Raw genomic sequence first — 19,426 nt, 5'->3', positions numbered from 1 at the left:
GGAGCAGCTGTGCTCTCTGGCCAGGCGGTCGCGCCTCCAGAGCACGTGGCGTGTTGTTGGAAGCAGGGAGCAGCTAACGCTGGTTAAGCGCCTTGACGGTGAAGGGCAGTGTCCAGCCAGGAAGAGCATTTTATGAGACATCCCATGCTCTTGCCTCTCCATCTTTAAAATTCTGAGGTCCGCGATTAAGGGGGAGGTAGAGTTTTTGTCTCAAGACAAAACCCTTCTACCCTTGCAAGTGAATGGTTCACGTTTCTGTAACGTAATATGCTGTGCAATTCCAGAACCCCGTTCAAGTGACAGTGTTCGTTCTCTCGTCTCAGAATGCCTTAGGAGCAGGTCTGAGGGAAGGAGGGTTGGGTGACTTGGTTACAACAATCAACCCCAGAAATCCGATCGAGCGTTAGCCGTTGGAGGAGAGTGTCCTGTTGTGGGTTGGAAGGACCTTAATAATCACCTCGTTCACGGGGCTCGGTGGAGGTTTTTCTCATTTTGAGCAGGCTGGTTGTGGTTGGCCTACAAGACTGAGGGGTGGTCTTCGTTGTTTGTTTTAGTTACTTTATTTGGTTTTGCTTTAACATAATTCTCTGTTTTCCTGGTTGGACAGAGGGGTCGCTGAAGGACTTGACCATCAGACCGCGTTGGGGTGAGAGGGAAAAGCAAGGGGCATGGTGGTTGGCCAGCTGTTTTGTTGCCGTTTTAATGCTTTTCTTCATGACGTGAACAATTTTACAAAGAATGCTTAAAAAATATAGAACTAAACTGTATTCAGTTCACGAGTGTTTGCTGTGTGTCCAGTCTGTCTGCATCCCAGGACCTGGGGATCACTTCAGGGTGGTCTCCAGGCCTGCCTGGCAGTGTGAACCACTTGGAGAGGTTGTTATAAAAGCTGCTGCCTCGGAATCTCCGGCGGTGGGAACCGGAGGTTTATGTTAAAAAATGAAACCTGCCCGGCCGGTGTGGCTCAGTGGCTGCGCATAGACCACGTGCAGGGTGGGGGGGTCATCGCGGGGATTCCTGGTCGGGCACGTGCGGGGGTTGGGTTTCCGGCTCGGTCCCCGGGGGGGGGGGGGTCCTGTCGGCGGCCACCCACTGGTGTTCGTGCCTCTGTCTCATCCACGCTTCTCTTTCCCTCTCCCTTCCTCTCTCTCTCAAATCAATAAAATACATTTAAAAAAACGAAACCATTTCTTAATTTTCTCCAAACGCTGATGAAAATGCGCGTCCCTGGGAGACGCTGCTCCCTCTGGCCTCGGAAGGGAGCGGGTTCCGGCCCCGCCCCAGGAGTGGCCGGGCGCCGGGGTGCCCGGGGCGCGCCCCGGAGACGCCGCCTCCCCGCGCCCCGCCCCGGCCCCGGCCCCGGCCCCCGCCCGGCGGCTCACCCAGCGGGGAGCCCGGTCGCCCTGTCCGCTCGGGCCGCCGGCCGCCGGCCTTCGGGGCTGCAGCGTCCAGGCGCTGCGCCCGGGTCCTGGCCGCGCGTCCGCCCCGCTCGCTGCGGCCGCTCCGGGGGCCGTGCTGCCGTCCGCCTCGCGCTCGGGGGGGGGCTTCCCGGGGGTCCTGCGGGCCCGGGGTCCAGCAGAGAGCCCCGACTCCCTTCGGGGACCCACCTTGGCTGTCACTTGTCCAGCACAACCTCCTGCTTTCCTTCAGTGCGGGGGCGGCTGACTGTCCCGGGACGAAAACCTCGCCGGCCGCCCGGGGTGACCTAAAACTGCTGATCAGGAACCGCGACCGGCTCTCCTGTCCCGGAGCTGCTCTCTCAGGCCCCGCCGTCGCTGCGGAGGGGCCACCTCCCCCCTCGGCCTCCGCTGCTCCCGGCCCCCCCCTTCGCCTCAGCAGCCCCTCCGCCAGCCCTGGGCCCCACGGACGCTCGCCTCCGGCGCTTCCAGCGGGCGTCTCGGGGTTGTGCGCTCACACTGGCCTCACGTCCTTGCCTTCACTCCTGCAAGAATTCAGTGAAAAAACGGGGTTATTTAAATACAGAAATGTACAAAGAAAAATAATAATTATTCCTACTCCCACAAGTATGAATCAATATCTTGAAATACCTATTTTTTAAAAAGAAAAGTCATTCTGTTGTGATCATTATGAAGAATTCAGATAAAAGAAAAATATTAGGGAAAATTTTAAAATTACTGTAATTGACATTAGGCAATAATTTCAGACAACTTTTTAGATGGATGGAAGACAGATGTATAGATTGAATTACTTTTTATATAAATGGGCCCATACTATAAATGTTACATATTTACTCATTTATTATAAATAGTTATCTTTAATCCAAAAAGGAGTTGGGAAGGGGACTTGCACTTAATTGTATAATTTTTTTGAGGAAAAAAAATTACCCTCTCCATCACCTTTCATGATGAAAAGCTTCAAGCATACAGAAAAATGGAAAGCAAAGTACACTGAACACCTATATACACGCCACTCAGATGCAATAGTTAACATTTTGCTATTTGCATTTTTTCCTCAGAACCATTGAAAGTAAGTTGCAAACATCATGATACTTCACTCGGAAATACTTCAGCATGCCTCTCCTGAAATGTGAATATTCTCCTACATAGTATCATTTTTTTCTGTTAAATTGAACAGTAATTTCCTAAAATAATCTAATACCAAATCTATAATTATTCCCATTGCCCCCAAGATGTTTTTATAGTGTTTTTTGTATTTGAATCAAGATCCAGTCAAGCTTCATGCCATGCATAGAGTTATGTCTTCATAGTTTATTTTCATCTAGAAAAGGCCCCTTCCACCCCTTCCCCATGATACTGCCTGTTGGAAAGCCCTGGCCAGCTGTGTTGTAAAATGTCCCATGTTATGGATTATCTGATTTATTTTCTTAAGTCTCGCTGAATTTATTTTCCTCTATTTCCTAACTGAAAGTTAGATCTAAAGGCTTGATTACATTCAGATTAAACGTTTTTGGCAACACTACTTCATTGCTGACCCTGTGAACTTCATGTTACATCTTATCAGGGGTTGTCTCACCATTAATCATGCTGCCTGCATTTGAAGACTTATTAAGGTGGAGATTGCAAGTTGCACGTACGTATTTTACTTCTAACTGATTTGAATGGAGAAAGGAGGCAGTTCATCTAAAAGACTTGTTGACTTTCAGATATATATATTTCTTCACCACAAGAGTTAATGTTTCTTATAAGATCCTTCTAAGATTTAGAGGTCAGGAAAAGCATTAAGAAGTTGAAGTCATTATGTTTATTTTATAAACACGGTTCAATTTTTGATGGTATGTCTGGCCTCCCTGCTGTGAAAGATGAGTCTTGCATACTTCTTCCCCCCTCCCCTCCCCACATAACTTCTTTTATAATGTAGCATCCTGTTCTGTAATTATAACCCCACAGTTGTTTGAATCTGTTCTGTGTTTAGATGGATACATTAATCAGTAACAGCCCTTTACCACAGAGACTCCATTCCAGAGTTCATTATTTTGATTTGACTCCTAATTGGGTGGATTCCATTGTCAGGTAGTTTTTTTATGGAGAATTCATGGAGCTTTCTTAATAGATTTTTCTGTAACAAGAGTGTCTTCAGATCTGAAGATTCAGTTTATTTATTTCCTTCATGTCATGGAAATGAATTTGTCTTTTATCTTTCAATCATTTTCTCTTTTTACTGAGTCCTTCACACCAGGCTCAGCAACTAGCCCTGCATGGGGTTTTTTTTGTCTGTCTTCCATATCTATTTATCTTCGAGTTTGTCTTTTTCTGCATTCACCCTGATTACCTGGAGTGCCGGTAATTCAATTTTCAGCATTGGCCCTTTATTTCCTTGTTGTTTCTAAATGATTCATGTGGCAGGTATGCCATTTGGGTCCTCAGTTTGTTTTCATAGATCTCATTTCATCTTATTTGGTTGTTTTATCTTCTCAACTTGAACTTTTGTTTTGTTGACATCATCTTATTAAGGTGTTCGGTAGCCCGAAGCAATTATGAAGAGTTCTTTCTCTCCATGTATTGTATTTCCTCCTAGGCTGGGCTCTTTATCTACCTCCTGTAAGCCTTTCCTTGTTGTTGTTTTAGTGTTTGTTTATATTGTTGTCTTATTATTTTGTTTGGTGACCCAGATTGTAGTCTGTAGGAAGCAGACTCTGAGATTCAAGGGAAGCATTTGAGGAGCACTCTTGGGATTCACATTCACTCCAGCGCTGTGTGTGTGTGTGTGTGTGTGTGTGTGTGTGTGTGTGTGTGTGAAGCAGGGTTAGGCAGAGGGAGAGGTTGGGCTTTGTGCTGTGCTCACAACAAAGCCTGATCCCAACTCTGACCAAATTGTCCTGAATTGGGGTGAGAGGCCCTAGCCATTCTACCCCTGCACAGACCAGCCGTTGGCATGCAGGTTGCTCGCAGAGAGGGGGTGTGCTATTGGCAGGGCAGCTTTCTTCAGCTGAGGATGCTCTTGGGCTACTGGGGAAGGAGTGCCTCAGTCCACAAGAGGGTGTCTGGGTAGCACAACCCACATCCATCCACTAGAGTGAATTCTCACAGTGGTACTCTCCAGATATTTATTCTGATTTTTCATCCTCTTCTTACCTGTCTGAAATAGGTGTGTTTCCTACTGATAGGCAGATTGAGGGCAGAGGTGTATTTTTTTTTTAATTTCCCCCTTTTTTAGTGAGTGACTGGGAGCTGGTGAAGGGTTGGACAGTGAGTGAGGCCAGTCAGGTGGTAAGCTGCCTTAGGTAGGGTGTGAGGTAGGGGTCAGGATTCTGTATCCAGATTACCCAGTGCCATTTGTGGAAAGGCCAGCTTTTCCCCATTGCTCTGCACTGTCATCTTTGTCACCAGTCAGGTATCCATATATGTGTATCTGCCTGTCTCTGTTCTCTTCCATAGGCCTGTTGGACTGTCATTGCCCAAGTACCACACTGTCATTTCTTGTCAGTTTACAGTGGATGCTGACATCCAGTAGAGTGATTTCTCTGACTTTGTTCTATTTTTAAATGTATCTTTATTGACTTCAGAGAGAGGAAAGGAGAGGGGGAGAGAGAGATAGAAACATCAATGATGAAAGAGTCATTGATCTGCTGCCTCCTGCACCCCCACACTGGGGTTTGAGCCCACAACCCGGGCATGTGCCCTGACTGGGAATCCAACCCATATCGCCTGGATCCTAGGTCAACGCTCAACCCCTGAGCGCCATGCCCAGCCGGGCTCTGACTTTGTTCTTAAAGATCATCTTGAGTAATTTTTGCTCACTGCCGTTCTGTTCAGTTTTAGGATCAGCTTGTCAGTTTCCACAAAGCACCTGCTGATGTTTTTACAGAGATTGCATTGATTTTATGGCTCAGTTTGAGTATAATGGTCTTCACTACAATATTGGGTTTCCAACCCTTAACTTTATTTAGGGCTTCTTTAATTTTTTAAATATCGACTTATAGTTTTCTATATAGAGGTGTTTCTTGGAAATCTTTTATTAGATTTGTACTTGGGTATATTATTTAAAAAAAACCCAGACAATACAATGAATCACCATGTAGCCATCACCCAGTTTCAACAACTTTTGTTATATTTATATCCCTCCTTCCCTCAGTCTCAACATTTCCCCTCAGATTATTTTGAAGCAAATTAAAAAAATATCATTATAGTCATTTCAGTATGTATTTCTAAGAGATAAGAAGGACTCTTTTGTTCAAAAAAAATAAACATCACCCAGAGCGACGAGGCGACATCGCGTCTCGGGCCTTGGAGCTGCCGCGGAGCCGCGGGACTGCGCCAGACCTGCCCGCGCACGGAGGGCCCCACGCGCCCAGGCCCGGCCCCAGGCCAGCGGGCCGTCTGATAGCTCGGACACGAGGAGACCCCGAGGAGTGGGCCGCGGCCAGAACAAGCTGTGCAGTCACCAAGAACCCGGCCGAGCTGGACGGGGAGGCCCTGGAGTGGGCAAGGTGATCCCGCAGGGCCGGCGGAGCGAGGGACTGACGCAGAAGGACCTGGCGACCCAAATCAGGGAGAGCCACAGGTCATCGCGGACCGCGAGCGTGGACGGGCCATTCCCAGGCACCGGGTTCTGGGCAGGTGGAGAGTCATGGGCCTCAAGGTCCGCGGGGAAGCGGCCAGGGGCAGAGCGCCCCGAGCCTGGAGGCCGGTGCATTCGGGGCGCGCGGGCCGGCTGCCGTGGCCCGGCTGCCGTGGCCCGGCTGCCGTGGCCCGGCTGCCGTGGCCCGGCTGCCGTGGCCCGGCGCCCGCGGGGGGCTCTTCCCGTGGCCCGGCGGGACGCGCTCCACCCGGGCTGCTTTCAGACCAGACCTCGCAGAGTGTGTCTTCCGCTGATTGACTTTCCTCCCTACCCCTCATCCTCAAGTTGGGGTGCAGGCCCCGCGTCCTCTCCCGCAGGGTGGGCGCGGCTCCTGGGGGGCGGAGTGGGCGCCCCGCGCGGCGGGTGGGCCTGGCCGGGGAGGTGCCGCCGCCTGTCTGGCTCTTAGACGCTGATAAACGGCCGCAGCTCTTCCGAACCGAACCAAACCGAACCACCCAGTACCATTTTATACCTGAAAATGTAGAAATAATTCCTTACGCCATAAAACAGCCAGTTAGTGTTAGTTGGTGCTTTTTGCTGCCAGTGTAAATGAGGTCTTCAGAATTTCTATTTCCTTTGTGTGTTTCTGGCATGTAGGGATTTTTTATGTATTTGTCTTGTATCCAGTAATCTTGCTCAAGTTATTCATTAATTCTAGTAATTGATCCCCAGATTACTTAGGCTTCCTATATAATGACCGTCCACCTCAGGGGCAGTAAAGTTTGCCAGGCTTGGCAACGATCAGTTTGAAAAGCAAAGAAGAAATCAGCAGATAGAAAGGGAACGAATTTGATGTTAAGGTTTCATCAAAGATGGAAAAAAAGTTGGAGACTTTTTAATAACTCCTGTCAGTGTGTATTACAGACTTCAAATTTTTATGAGTTGCTAAAATCTTTTGTTACCTATTTTTTTTTGTAGTTTTCCGTCACCGATTGTTCTTGCAGTTGGACAGGTGAGTGAAAAAAAAGTTAACCTCTTAATTAAGTCATGACACATGATGCAATTTTAAGTGCTTTTGTTTAAGACTGGTTTACAGACTTATCCGTCTGATCATGGTACTCTTGGTGAAAAAATATGGGATAACATACATTTTATTACAATTAGGAACAGTGTATTTATAGGGAAAACAAGTACTGATTTTAATTTCCTTAATGGAATTTAATTACTTTAAAACAAGGGGCCAGAAGACGAAAGCCTGCAGGGTGTGTCTGGTGGGTAACAAAGGAGCGGCTGGGGCTGGGGTGGGGCGCGGGGCATGGCTGCCCACTGAGGTGAGCGCTGGCCACTCAGTTTGAGCCCCTCTGCAGGAGAGAGGAGGTGGGGCCCACTAGGCCCCTGTTATCAGAGCTCCAGAGGTTTTTCAAGAGAAGCAGGAATTTGAATTTTTACGTTAGATCTCCCAATTTGTAAATGCTGGCAGTGGATTCCAGTTTTCACAAAACTCTCTATGGGCCAAACAGAACATGTTTGCTTCCTGTGGCTTGTGATTTTTGTTCTCAGGTATAAAGTTGAGCTGGTAAAACTTTCAGACTAACCTGCTTGGCTGTTCCTGAAATTTCCCATTAATGTTAATTGGAGGCTTGTTTATTTTTTTGGTCATATGCTGGTGATTTCCAGGAGACAAGTGGTAACAGGCATCAGAGATTTTTTTTTTGTTTTTGTCCTAGCTTCCTTGAATGTATAGGGAGAAAAAAATAAAATTATGGACGTTATATCTGTTAACTAAATGTCTTAATTGTGAATCTGGAAAAGCTGTCATTTATATGATTAAACATTGTTCTGGTTACATGTTTTGCTAATAAGGTACTCTTTACAGCATCATGTTAGGGGAAAAAAATAACAAGGAAACAATATATTTCCTTAAGGTAAAAAAAAAAAGTTATCTTTATGTTTCAATGTGAAAATATGTATAAAAAAGCATTTTAAAAGATTAGTGAATATGTGATAATCTGTCCTTTGTAATCCATGAGGCAAATAAAATCACTGGCTGTACTCAGTTAAGGTAAAGTCTTTTTGATTTTTAACTTGTTGGGAGAAGAGGCCAGCAAACCTAATTTTAAAAGCCTGAATTACAGAATATTTTAAATAAGTGTTAGTATATTTCTGTAAGAATTATAAAGTAAGTCATAAATACAAACCCCAATTATAATTCAGCACGGGTTCCAGTCATATAACTCTATCATAAGTATTAAGTTTGTAAACTTACTGGGACCAAGGTTTAGGATTATAATCATGTTGAAGGAGTCTTTAAATTTTTGCATCCTAATATGGAGAAAATTAAGTTCTAAAATTTGCATAGGAAGATGATATTAAAATTTTATATTTCATAAATAATCTGGAATATTTTACTAATGTACCTGGTGTGTTCCAGGTTAATAGGATTTGAATGAGACATTTTTGCAATACTGGAGAGATTGGAGAGAAATAGAAATCTCCTTTAAAATTGGTTTTCTCTTAATTTGCCTCTTGTGTTATAGAAATATTGGACTTTACAAAAAAGTGTGTTTCTGTGTGGAGTTTTCCTCCCTGCTCCTACCCCCATACTGGCTTTATGGGGGATGGTGACCATATGCTTAGTATGTGGAAAGTGTGGTCCAGGATCATGTGCCCTCACTGACTGTGGTCACTCTGGTCAGTTTTGGGGACACTGTTCCTTTTCCCCCTTTGTCACCATTCCTTAAGCCGCTTGAGACAATGTGCATATAGGTGAGTTTATTTGATGTTATACTTTTGGCCTATAGGTCTGATGGAATCCATACAGTGGCACGAAAAACAATTTTAATATTATAAGAAATAATTTTTTGGAACCTGGAAAATGAATTTTTTGGATATATTTCTTTTGAGGAATCTGTTTTCTTCTGATGTCTTTATACTTCAAACAGTCCAGATATTTTGCTGAAGTTTCTTTCTCCCTCTTTTTTAGATGGCAGCTACCATAATGATACTGTATGTGTCCAAGCTAAATAAAATAATTCAGTTCCCTGATTTTGATAAGAAAATTCCTGTAAAGGTATGCGATAAAAAGTACATATAGCTATGACAGAAGATGTGAAGAAACTACAGAATTACAAATTGATCTTAGAGTGTAGGTCCATTTCTATATACTCTGTGCTTCCTGCTTGAACTAGGTAGAAACTTCTTAAGATTTTATACCATTCAGTTGTCCATTATTGTAATGTAATAACAGTAAAAATGTACTTAACAATTGACATTACGTAAATACTGTGTCTTCTGAAATGGCAAAGCCCTGTATCAGATAATAAATAAAGGTCCAGATAATAAATATTTAGGTTTTGTGGGCCAGACCATCTCTGTTGCAACTAGTCATCTCTGCCACTGTGCCATGAAAGCAGCCATAGGTGATACATGAATGCATTGGTGCAGTTGTGTTCTAATAAAACTTTATTTACATAAACAAGAGATGGGTCAGATTTGGCTCTTGGGCCCTAGTTTGTAGATCCCTGTTTTAAGTTTTCATTTCTAGCTTGGATTGACAAAAGCTATGAGTGGAATGAAGAATACAATTTGATATACATAGAAACGGCGCAGTGTTGTCCATGGTGGAACTAGAAACGTGAGACCTGCCATCTCTTCCTGGGAATGTGGAATGAACTAACTTGCTGAAGAGATCTGGGTGCCAGGCATTGGGCCAGGCATTGAATCCTCAGAGCAGCCCCATAGAACAGGTGGTAGTAAATGGAGTATCGTGATATTTTTGAATTTAGGGAGGCTAGATCACACTGTCAGTTTCTTAGGGGGAGGCCCTCTCATGGCTTATTCACTGCTGTGTCTCTGAGGCCTGGAAAGCTGCTGGCCCTGGGTTATCCATCAGGCTCAGGCACAGCGTCAGTCACCAGGGACATCCACAGAAAGAGAAAAACAAAATACTGAAGTATACGAAAGATGCTAATCCAGTCACCATAATCAGAATGTTGTTGGGCTTGCTGACACTTTGTTTATGATATATTGTAATTTTAAAACATTTTAAACATTTTCAAATTGTGGACTAGGATCCGTACATGGGGAAAAGGCTTCACATGGAAACATACAGCTCAATAAGCATTTACCCCTGTAATCAGTGCCTCGGTCGCGAGATGGGATCACAGAATCCTCCTTATCAACAGTTCTTACTTTCGTAATAATAATTTTCTTGCTTTTTGGGTAATTTTTCTAAATTTGTATGCATCCCTGAATTATGTAGTTTAGTTGTGCCTATTTTTGAGCATGATGTAAAGGGAATTAAACTCCATGTCTTCTTTTGTATCTTGGGTCTTCGCTTACTATTATGATGGTAAGATTCATCCACCATCATAGTGTATAGCTGTATTCTTTTACTTACTTATTTGCTTTACTGTTTAAGGTAATTTGGGTTGTTTCTGGTTTGGGAGCTAGAAAAAGCAAAAGTACTGTTTTGAACATACTTATAGTTGGATCTCAGCTAGCAGTCCGGTAATAAAAATACCACAGACTGGGTAGCTCAAACAACAGAAATTAATTTTCTCGCAGTTCTGGAGGCTGGAAGTTGAGGGTCAAGGTGCGAGCGAGTTGGTTTCTGGTGAGGGTTCTGTCTGTGGCTTGCAGACAGCTGCCTTCTTGCTCTCTCCTCACATGGCCTTCACTCTGTGAGCATGCACTCCTGGTGTCTCTTCCTCTTATAAGGACACTGATCCTAGTGAATTAGGGCTCCACCCTCATGATGTCATTTAACATTAACTAACTCTTCTAGCTTCAGATACAGGCACCTGAGAGTTAGGGCTTTAAAATATGAATTTTGAGGGCACACAATCCAGTTCAAAACAGCACATGTGCTTGAGTTTCCCTGGGAGGTGCATCAAGAAGTGAAACTGTTGGCTCCTACTGTGTGCGTGTCTTCAACTTGAGTAGGTGACTCTCTCCAAAGTGGTTGTGCCAGTTCACACTTCTGACAAAAGTGCACTCCTGCTGCTCCTATTCTTGACAGTTCTTGGTATGTCAGCCACTTTAAACTGTGCTAATCTGGTACGGGTGTAAAAACATCATCTTGGCTTTTATTTGCATGTCCCTGGTTATTAAGGAGGTTGCAGGACTTCCCATTTTATGAAATCCTGCTCTACTCTGAGGTCTAAAGATTTTTTTTTAGATAAATGGTAGATAGTTTTTCAGAATTAAGGGGTTATTTTTGTGAGGTAATGGTCTGATTTCATTTTTTCCCCAAATGGGCACTCGGTTGTCACAGACTTAGTTGAAAAGTCTGTCCTTAATATCGGGCCACTTACAGGATGGCGGTGTCTTCCACATATGCATGGGTCTGTTTCTGGCCTTTTCATTTGTCTGTGTTTTCTGCACCATCACCATACAATCTTAATTTCTGTAGTTTTAGGAAAAGTCTTGCTATCTGGTAGCACATGTCTTTCCTCCTTGCCCGTGGCCCTTCACATTTCTGTATAAATACTGGAAGCAGCCTGCCAACCCTGGGGATCTTCTGCACCTGGCCGGCTGTCCCTGCCATGCTCACATCTGGCCAACTGCCTCCCACGCACCACGTATTTACTGCTTCCTTTGCTTTGCTTTTCTATTTTTATCTCCTACTTCACACTTTCCTCCTGATTGAAGTTCCTCCTTTAGAAATTACCGATGCTCTGCTGGGGTGAAGTCCCATAGTTTTTGTCTGAAGAAGCCTAGGTGTTCCCTTTGTGTTTGAAAGGTGTTCTTGTTGGCCGAGTTCCAGTTCGGCAGAATTTTGAAGATGACATTCTCCTGTCCTCTGGCTTCTGTCGTTTCGCTCTGGGTTTCTGTTCTGTTAGTTTTGGCCCAGGAATTTCTATTTTTCCTGTCCTCTTAATGCTTTGCTGAAGGTTTTAAGCTATTTCATCCAGCAGCAGGATTAGCATAAATAGCCCACTGTTACCAGAAACTACAAGTCAGAATTGTTTTTATTGTGAATTAGTTGTGGAAATGAAGGCAACTGATTCTTTCCTGTGCCTAAGACCCTCCGAGGTTGTACTGTCCCCAGCTGCGTCACTGATGAGGCCCTTGCAGGCGGTTAACCAGCAGGTGGAGGAATGAGGGGGAGGGTCCTGGATCTGTTAGCCTCCCTTCCTCAAGTCGTCTTTCTTGTGCACGTCTCCGCATAATGGAATTCTGTCACTCCTTTTGGGCACACGACACTTAATATTTCAGAACCTTTCAAAGGATAGCTTATCTGAGTTACATGCCTAATGTCTTTTTAGGGGAAAAAGAAATGCTGGACTCACCTTGATTGCTGTGGACTATATGTCAGTTAAAAGTTATCGTGTGACCTTATGAAAGGTTATATATTTATTTCATGTAAGGAAGACTAGGTCTTACATTTTGTTTCTTCAGTATGTTCTGAACGATATATCTCCTGACAATCAGAAAATTATTCAGGAGCTCAGAGCTCAGTAAACCTGTATGCACAGATAGATAATAGAAGTTTACACCCCTTTCACAGCCTTTTCAACTCACACATAAGCTGTAAACACCCACCCTTAACTCACCAACCAGGGGTCTCTACTCAAGAGAGGTCCTTGTCCAGAGCCTTCCTTTAGGAACATAGTCTATTAATATGGGCAAGGGCAAGATTTCTGTTTCTATCCAGCTCCCCCATGATTATGGATATCAATGTCCACCTAATTATTTTGATCATGTAGAGAAACTTGTGAATGTGTGTTGGGTTGTGGACAATTCACAGTCATTGCAGGGGAAGGAACTTAGAAATATTCGCTTACTGCTGGGGAGCGGATGTCACCATCTTTATGTATATATGTGAAGGAAAATATGTTATTGGAGTTCTAACCAAATATTCTTTCTTTTTTATTGAAGCTGTTCCCCCTGCCTCTCCTGTACGTGGGAAACCACATAACTGGATTGTCAAGCACAGGCAAATTAAGGTAGAGTGCAGGATGGTGGTTGATGGGAGGGTCCTCACTTGTTTGCCTCTAATGGTGCAAAGGCCAAGTTTGATCTTCCAAGATGTTGCTTGCACTACATATAGAACATAATACTAAGTAATTGCAGAAAATAAGGTAGAGTTTTGAGTTTAATTTGTTAACGCTTTTAGAAATGTTAAAAAGCTGATTTTTTTTTTGGTTTATGTTCAAGCCTGAACATAGAAAGTGAGATCTCTAGAATCCAGACTCAGAGAGGTGATTTATTCAGGAAGATCCATTTATACGATATGGTTCCGTGTGACTGAGTTTCATCACAGTTTTATAAAAGCAGAAACATTCTGTCAGATTGGGTGCAGGTCAGATTTGGTGCAGGGGGAAAGAAATAGCAGGCAGTTTCAAGTGTGCGCTATATACTTCTGAAACTTGCATTTACAGTTACTTGAGGATCCTCTGGTTGACTACTCTTGTTAAAAGTGACTGTAAAAAATATGAATGGAAGCGTAGGACGAGCCAGCCTGTGAATCAGGAAACGTGGTGTGAAATATGTGGCCTGACGAGCACACGTCGTAGCCACTCATCTGTGACAGAGATGTCAATAATGAAGTTTGTGCACAGGGGAAAGAGTGGGGGGAAACCTGCTCCTACGGCGAGAGTGGGAAAGAGGCGCGTGGGAGGCGGCCGGGGACAGGGGCGACAGGGACGGCAGGCGGAGAGGTGTGGGCCAGGCCTCCTACCGCTCGCTCTTGCTGGGAAGGGCCAGGTGTGGTTACGAAAACAAAGTGAAAGAAATGCTGTTTCAGTGACACATTTCAGTTGGTTGGTTGCTTCCTTGGGGCGGGCAGCCCTTTGCCCGGCTCCCGTCTGTTCGAGCTTTGTCTGGGCCCGGTGCCCGGCCCGCCGCCCACCTGCGGCTCCCGCCCCAGCTCCCGGGGCCGCCTCTGTGTCTGCCTCCAGGGGGAGGCTGCTTTCTTTTTTTCTTTTTTTAAATATATCTTTATTGATTTCAGAGAGAGGAAAGAAGGGAAGAGAGAGAGATAGAAACGTCAATGATGAGTCATTGATCAAGCCCGAAACCGGGCCTGTGCCCTGACCAGGAATCGAACCCCGATCGCCTGGGTCCCAGGTGGACGCTCCAGCGCCGAGCCACGGCCGGCCGGGCGAGGCTGCTTTCCTCTCGCCATCCTGGCCCACACATCTCTTTTTAAGAAATGAAGTTCGCTGGGGTAACAGTGTCCAGTCGCATGATGTAACTTCCAGGTGTGCAGCTTCATGGTACAGCGCCTGCGTCCTCTGGCGTGCCTGCCACCCGACGTCCGGCCTCCTTTTGTCACCGTATCGGGGGTGGGGGCGCAAAAGTAGGGTTACAGTTTGTATGGAAAAGAATGCAATAATAAGTAAGTAATACTACAAGGAGAAACTCTGCGAGTTGAGTGTACTCACAACTGTAAGCCGGCTTTGCCCGCCCTGCACTTGGCCCCCTCGTGACCAGTGTCCTGTTGTCTGTATCTATGAGCTCTTTTCCTTTCGTTTCTTCATCTGTTGCTTTTTTGTTCTAAATTGCATATATGAGTGAGACCATGTGGTTCTTGTCCTTTCCCATCGGACTTCATGTTGTCGCAAATGGCAGGATTTTATCTTTTTTTTTTTTAATCTTCACCTGAGGATATTTTTTCCATTGATTTTTTAGAGAGAGTGGAAGGGAGAGCGAGCGAGCGAGCGAGACATCGATATGAGAGAGACGCATCGATTGGTTCCTCCCACACGGGCCCCAACTAGGGCCGAGACTGAGCCTGCAGCTGAGGCACGTGCCCTGGGCAGGAATCGAACCCAGGACCCCTCAGTCTGCAGGCGGATGCTCTAACCACTGAGCAACACCCTCTAGGGCTTATCTTTTTTTTAATGGCCAAGTATTATTACATTATATATATGTACCACGTCTTTATCCAGTTGTCCGTCAGAGGACATTCAGATGGCTTCCATGTCTTGGCTACTATAAGTAATGCAGTGAACATAGGGGTATATATATTTTTACAAATAAATGTTCTCAATTTTAGGGGGTAGATACTCAGAAGAGGGATTGTTGGGTCATATATGGTAGCTCTATTTTTAACTGTTTGAGGAACCTCCATACTGCACGAATTTACATTCCCACCAACAGAAAAGAGTGCCTTTTAAACAAATGGTACTCAAAAAACTGGACATCTACACACAAAAAACTGAATCTAAACACAGGCCTTACACCTTTCACAAAAATTAACTTCCAGGAAAGAAAGAGAGAGAGAGAGAAAGAGAGGGAGGGAGGGAGAGATAGAGAAAGAAAGAAAAAAAGAAAGAAAAGAAAGAAAGCAAGAGAGGGAAGGAAGGAAGGAAGGGAGGGAGGGAGGGAGGGGAGGGGAGGGGAGGGGAGGGGGAGGGGGAGGGGAAAGACCTAAATGTAAAACATTAACTATAAAACTTCTGGAAGAAAACTTGGGAGAAAATCTAGATGACCTTGGGTTTGGTGATGAGTTTTTAGATACATCACCAAAAGCACAATCCATGAAAGAAAAAATTAAAAGCAGAACTTCATTAAAATTTAAAGCGTCTGCTCTGAAAGACAGTGTTAAGAGAATGACAAGCCACAGACAGAGAAAATATTTGCAGACTCATGTCTGATACAGGACTTGTATCAAGTAAATGAAAATTCATGAGTTCATAATGACAGCAAAAAACAAAAACAACTCTCATGGTTACCAGTGAAGGTGACAGAACACTTGTTGTTCTGAACCTTTATAAACGATGCTTTTATCCTGCCTTTCCTGTGTGAAATGGTGACAATCTCTATTTATTGAAGAAGTTTAGACAAAAAAATGCAGAAGGGGTGATATAGTTAGAAAGTCACCGTTTTGCAGTTCGCTGTGAAATGGTGGGTGTAGGTAAGAAGCACCGACGCCTGCGAAAACCACCCCGTGAGAAGCTGGTGCTCATTTGTCCCAGCATCATTTGTTCAAAAGACTGTTCTTTCCCTGTCTTTCCCTGCTGTATTGTCTTGGCCCCCTTGTTGAAAGTAATTGACCATAATTGTAAGGATTTATTTCTTGATTATTGATCCTGTTCCATTGATTACATGTCTATCCTTAAACCAGTACTGGTTATTGCAGCTTTGTAGTAAGTTTTGAAATTTGGCCCACCTCTCCCTGCCTCCCTGCCTCCCTGCCTCCCTGCCTCCCTCCCTTCCTCCCTCTGTCCCTGCCCCTCTCTCCCCCTCTCTCTCTCTTTTTGTTTTAATCTTCACCCGAGGACATTTTTTTCATTGCTTTTTAGAGAGAGTGGAAGGGAGGGAGCGGGAGAGGGGGAGGGGAGGGAGAGAGAGCAAAGCACCGGTGTGGATGTGAGAGAGACATTGACTGGTTGCCTTCTGCCTGCACCCGGACGTGGGCCCCGGGATCGTGCCTGCAACCGAGGTACGTGCCCTTGGCTGGACTCAAACCTGGGACCCTTCAGTCCTTGGGCCTACGCTCTAACCACTGAGCCAGACTGGCCAGGGCTGTTCTTTTTTCAATATTGTTTTGGCTTTCTGGTTTTCTTGCATTTCCTTATTAATTTTAGAATCAGCTTGTCAATATCTGGGTGGGGGGGAGCCAGCTGAGATTTTGATAGGGCTGGTGTTGAATTACAGATCCATTTTGGGAAGTTTTCCATTTTAGCGACAGTAATAAGCCTTCTGATCCATAAACATGGGGTGTCTTTTCATTTAATCATCTTTAATCTTTTAGCAGTTATTTTGTAGAGTTTTTCTTTCTTCTTTTTTTGAATCTTCACCCAAGGATATGTTTTTATTGATTTTTTAGAGAGAGAGTAAGGGAGAGCGGGAGAAACATTGATCCGTTGCCTCCGGTATGCACCCCGCCTGGGGATGGAACCTGCAACCAGGGCATGTGCCCAGAGCCTTTTGGTGCACGAGACCACACTCCAACCAACTGAGCCACCCTGGCCAGGGCTGTTTTGTAGTTTTTAATGTACAAGCCTTACACTTCTATTGTTAAATTTATTCCTAAGAATTTTGTTCTTTTTGATGCTATAACAACTGGAATTGTTTTAATTTCCTTTTGGATTGCTTATAGTGAGTGACTATAAATACAATAAATTTTTGTATATTCATTTTGTTTCCTGCATACTTGCTTAGCTCATTAGTTGTAATAATTTTTAAATGAGTTCTTTAGGCTTTTCTATATACAGGGTATCCCCAAAAAATGTATATACACTCTAACAGTTGATAGCTGTTAAATGAAAATGCAATGTATTTTAATAAACACTGCCTTTATAATTATTCGAAGTGGTGTATACAGTTTTTTGGGACACCCTTTATATCACCTGCAAATAAAGATAACTTTATTTTTTCCTTTCCAAACTGTATGCCTTTTCTTTCAAACTGTATGCCTTTTCTGTCCTCCCTCCCCCCTCTCCCCTCTCCCTTCTCCCCGCCTAACTGCCTTGTCTAGAACCTCAGGTATAATGGTGAATAGTCTTAGTGGTGAGAGAGAACCTCCTGGTCTTATTCTTGACCTTAGGGGGAAAACATTTAACTTTTGATCATTAAGTGTACCTTACCTGCTTTTCTTTTATTAGTATTTTTTTAATCCTCCCCTGAGAGTGAGGAAGGGGGGGAGAGAGAGACAGAGAAAGAGAAACATCAATTGGTTGCCTCTCATACACACCCCAACTGGGGATGGAACCCAAAGCCTAGGTATGTGCCCTGATCGGGAATTGAACCCACAACCTTTTGGCCTAAGGGATGCCCCTCCAACCAACCGAGCCACCTGGCCAGGGCCCACTTAATGACTCTTGATACATAGTCCCAGCTTGCTTTGCCAAAGGGTGCATTGGTTCACATTGTGTATTAGTTTTAGCACAGTTTTGTAGTAGTTGGATATTGTGATGTTTTAAATAGCTAATAAGTGCAAGTGGCATGAAATTATTTCATCTCCATTTTTTAAACTATTTAATGTGATTTGTTAGTAGTATAGGTGAGAATTAAGCTAACCCCTCATATTTAATTTGGAAAATTAGTGCCTTAATTAGAAATGTAAAACATGTTAAACATTTTCTTTTGATGTCTGATGTTATCCTCCTTGCGTTTTTTCCTGACAGCTTGCCGATGTTCACCGTGCTCAGGAAATTCACGATCCCACTTACTTTACTCCTGGAAACCATCATACTCGGGTAATTTGTGTTTTTCCTCTGCTCCCCTTCCCTGCAGTATTTCTGCCTAACAAATTCTCAGCATCTAGTCCTCTTGCCAAACAGCTGATTTGAATTGCTAGTACCCATAACTTGGGGACAAATAGTATAATTTAAAAGCAGCCTCCTGATTCCACGATTCCCTAAAACTTAATGAGTGTTGGTTTGTTGTTTTTTTTACTCCTCACCTGAGGACATTTGTTCCACTGCTTTTCAGAGAGAGTGGAAGAGAGAGAGAGAGAGAAACATCAATGTGAGTGCGACACATTGAGTGGTTGCCTCCCGCACACCCCCTGACTCGGCTGGGGATCGAGCCTTCAGCAGAGGCACATGCCCTTGGCCAGGATCAAACCCGGACCCTTCGGTCCTTGGGCTGACGCTCTAACCACTGAGCCAAACCAGCCAAGCCAAGGATATGTTTTTAGTGATGAGAGAGAGAGAGAGAAACATTGATGTGAGAGAGAAACATCGATTGATTGGCTGCCTCCCATGCATGTTCCAGCTGGGTGTCGGGCCCACAACCTAGGTATGTGCCCTGATGGGGAATCAAACCTGAGACCCTTCAGTGCACAGGATGATCCTCTAACCACTGAACACCACTGGCCAGGGCATGAGTGATTTTTTTTTTTTTTAAATATATCTTTATTGATCTCAGAGGAAAGGAGAGGGAGAGAGAGAGACAGAAACATCAATGATGAGAGAACCATTGATTGGCTGCAGCCCGCAACCCGGGCATGTGCCCTGACTGGGAATCGAACCCTGATTGCCTGGATCCTAGGTCGACACTCAACCGCTGAGTCACACCTGGCCGGGCAATGAGTGATTTTTTTAATTGTAATTTTACATTAGACAAATAATACATGTTTGTGTAGAAATTTATAAAAAAATAATAGCCCTCAAACAGATGTAAATCTGTTTCCTGAGCCAGATGGAATATACACTGATTTTGGAATACAGAGGAATAATTGTCCACATGTACATATAGGACAGGAGGGCAGACGATCTGGGGAATCCATTCTGATGCAGTGATTATGATGTGATCAGAATAAGTTGATTTTAATAATGTTGGTTTAGCAATTTCTCATGAGGATACTCAGGTTGGCATCCAAAAAAGTCACTGATTTACTGTGAAGATTATTTAGCAATGAAATTTGGGTGATGGCCCAATGCTTTAAGTTCTGCTGTTGAATTTTGTCTTGATCTTTGGGTGCTTGATAAAAGTACATACCAACTAGACCTACCAGCAGGAGTGGCTCTGCATTTTGTCTCAGCGTCCC

General features: G+C 44.4%; 1 protein-coding gene across 2 annotated transcripts in view; it reads left to right on the top strand.

Annotated features, from left to right (window-relative positions):
* Positions 1–19,426, top strand: part of SLC35D2 (solute carrier family 35 member D2) — a 41,934-nt gene that overhangs the window by 2,414 nt on the left and 20,094 nt on the right. The window contains exons 2-5 of one of the 2 annotated variants that reach the window (XM_081152003.1): positions 6,958–6,991; positions 8,963–9,049; positions 12,862–12,929; positions 18,060–18,131. In XM_081152003.1, coding sequence (XP_081008129.1) covers positions 6,958–6,991; positions 8,963–9,049; positions 12,862–12,929; positions 18,060–18,131 — 261 coding nt within the window. The remainder of the gene's footprint in view (positions 1–6,957; positions 6,992–8,962; positions 9,050–12,861; positions 12,930–18,059; positions 18,132–19,426) is intronic. The other variant, XM_081152004.1, reaches the window with a different exon arrangement.

The sequence above is a fragment of the Miniopterus schreibersii genome (genome assembly GCF_964146895.1).
Source record: "Miniopterus schreibersii genome assembly, chromosome: 11".
Classification (NCBI taxonomy): Eukaryota; Metazoa; Chordata; class Mammalia; order Chiroptera; family Miniopteridae; genus Miniopterus; species Miniopterus schreibersii.
The sequence above is the reverse complement of the archived record's forward strand: the minus strand, read 5'-3'. Positions and strand labels throughout refer to the sequence as shown.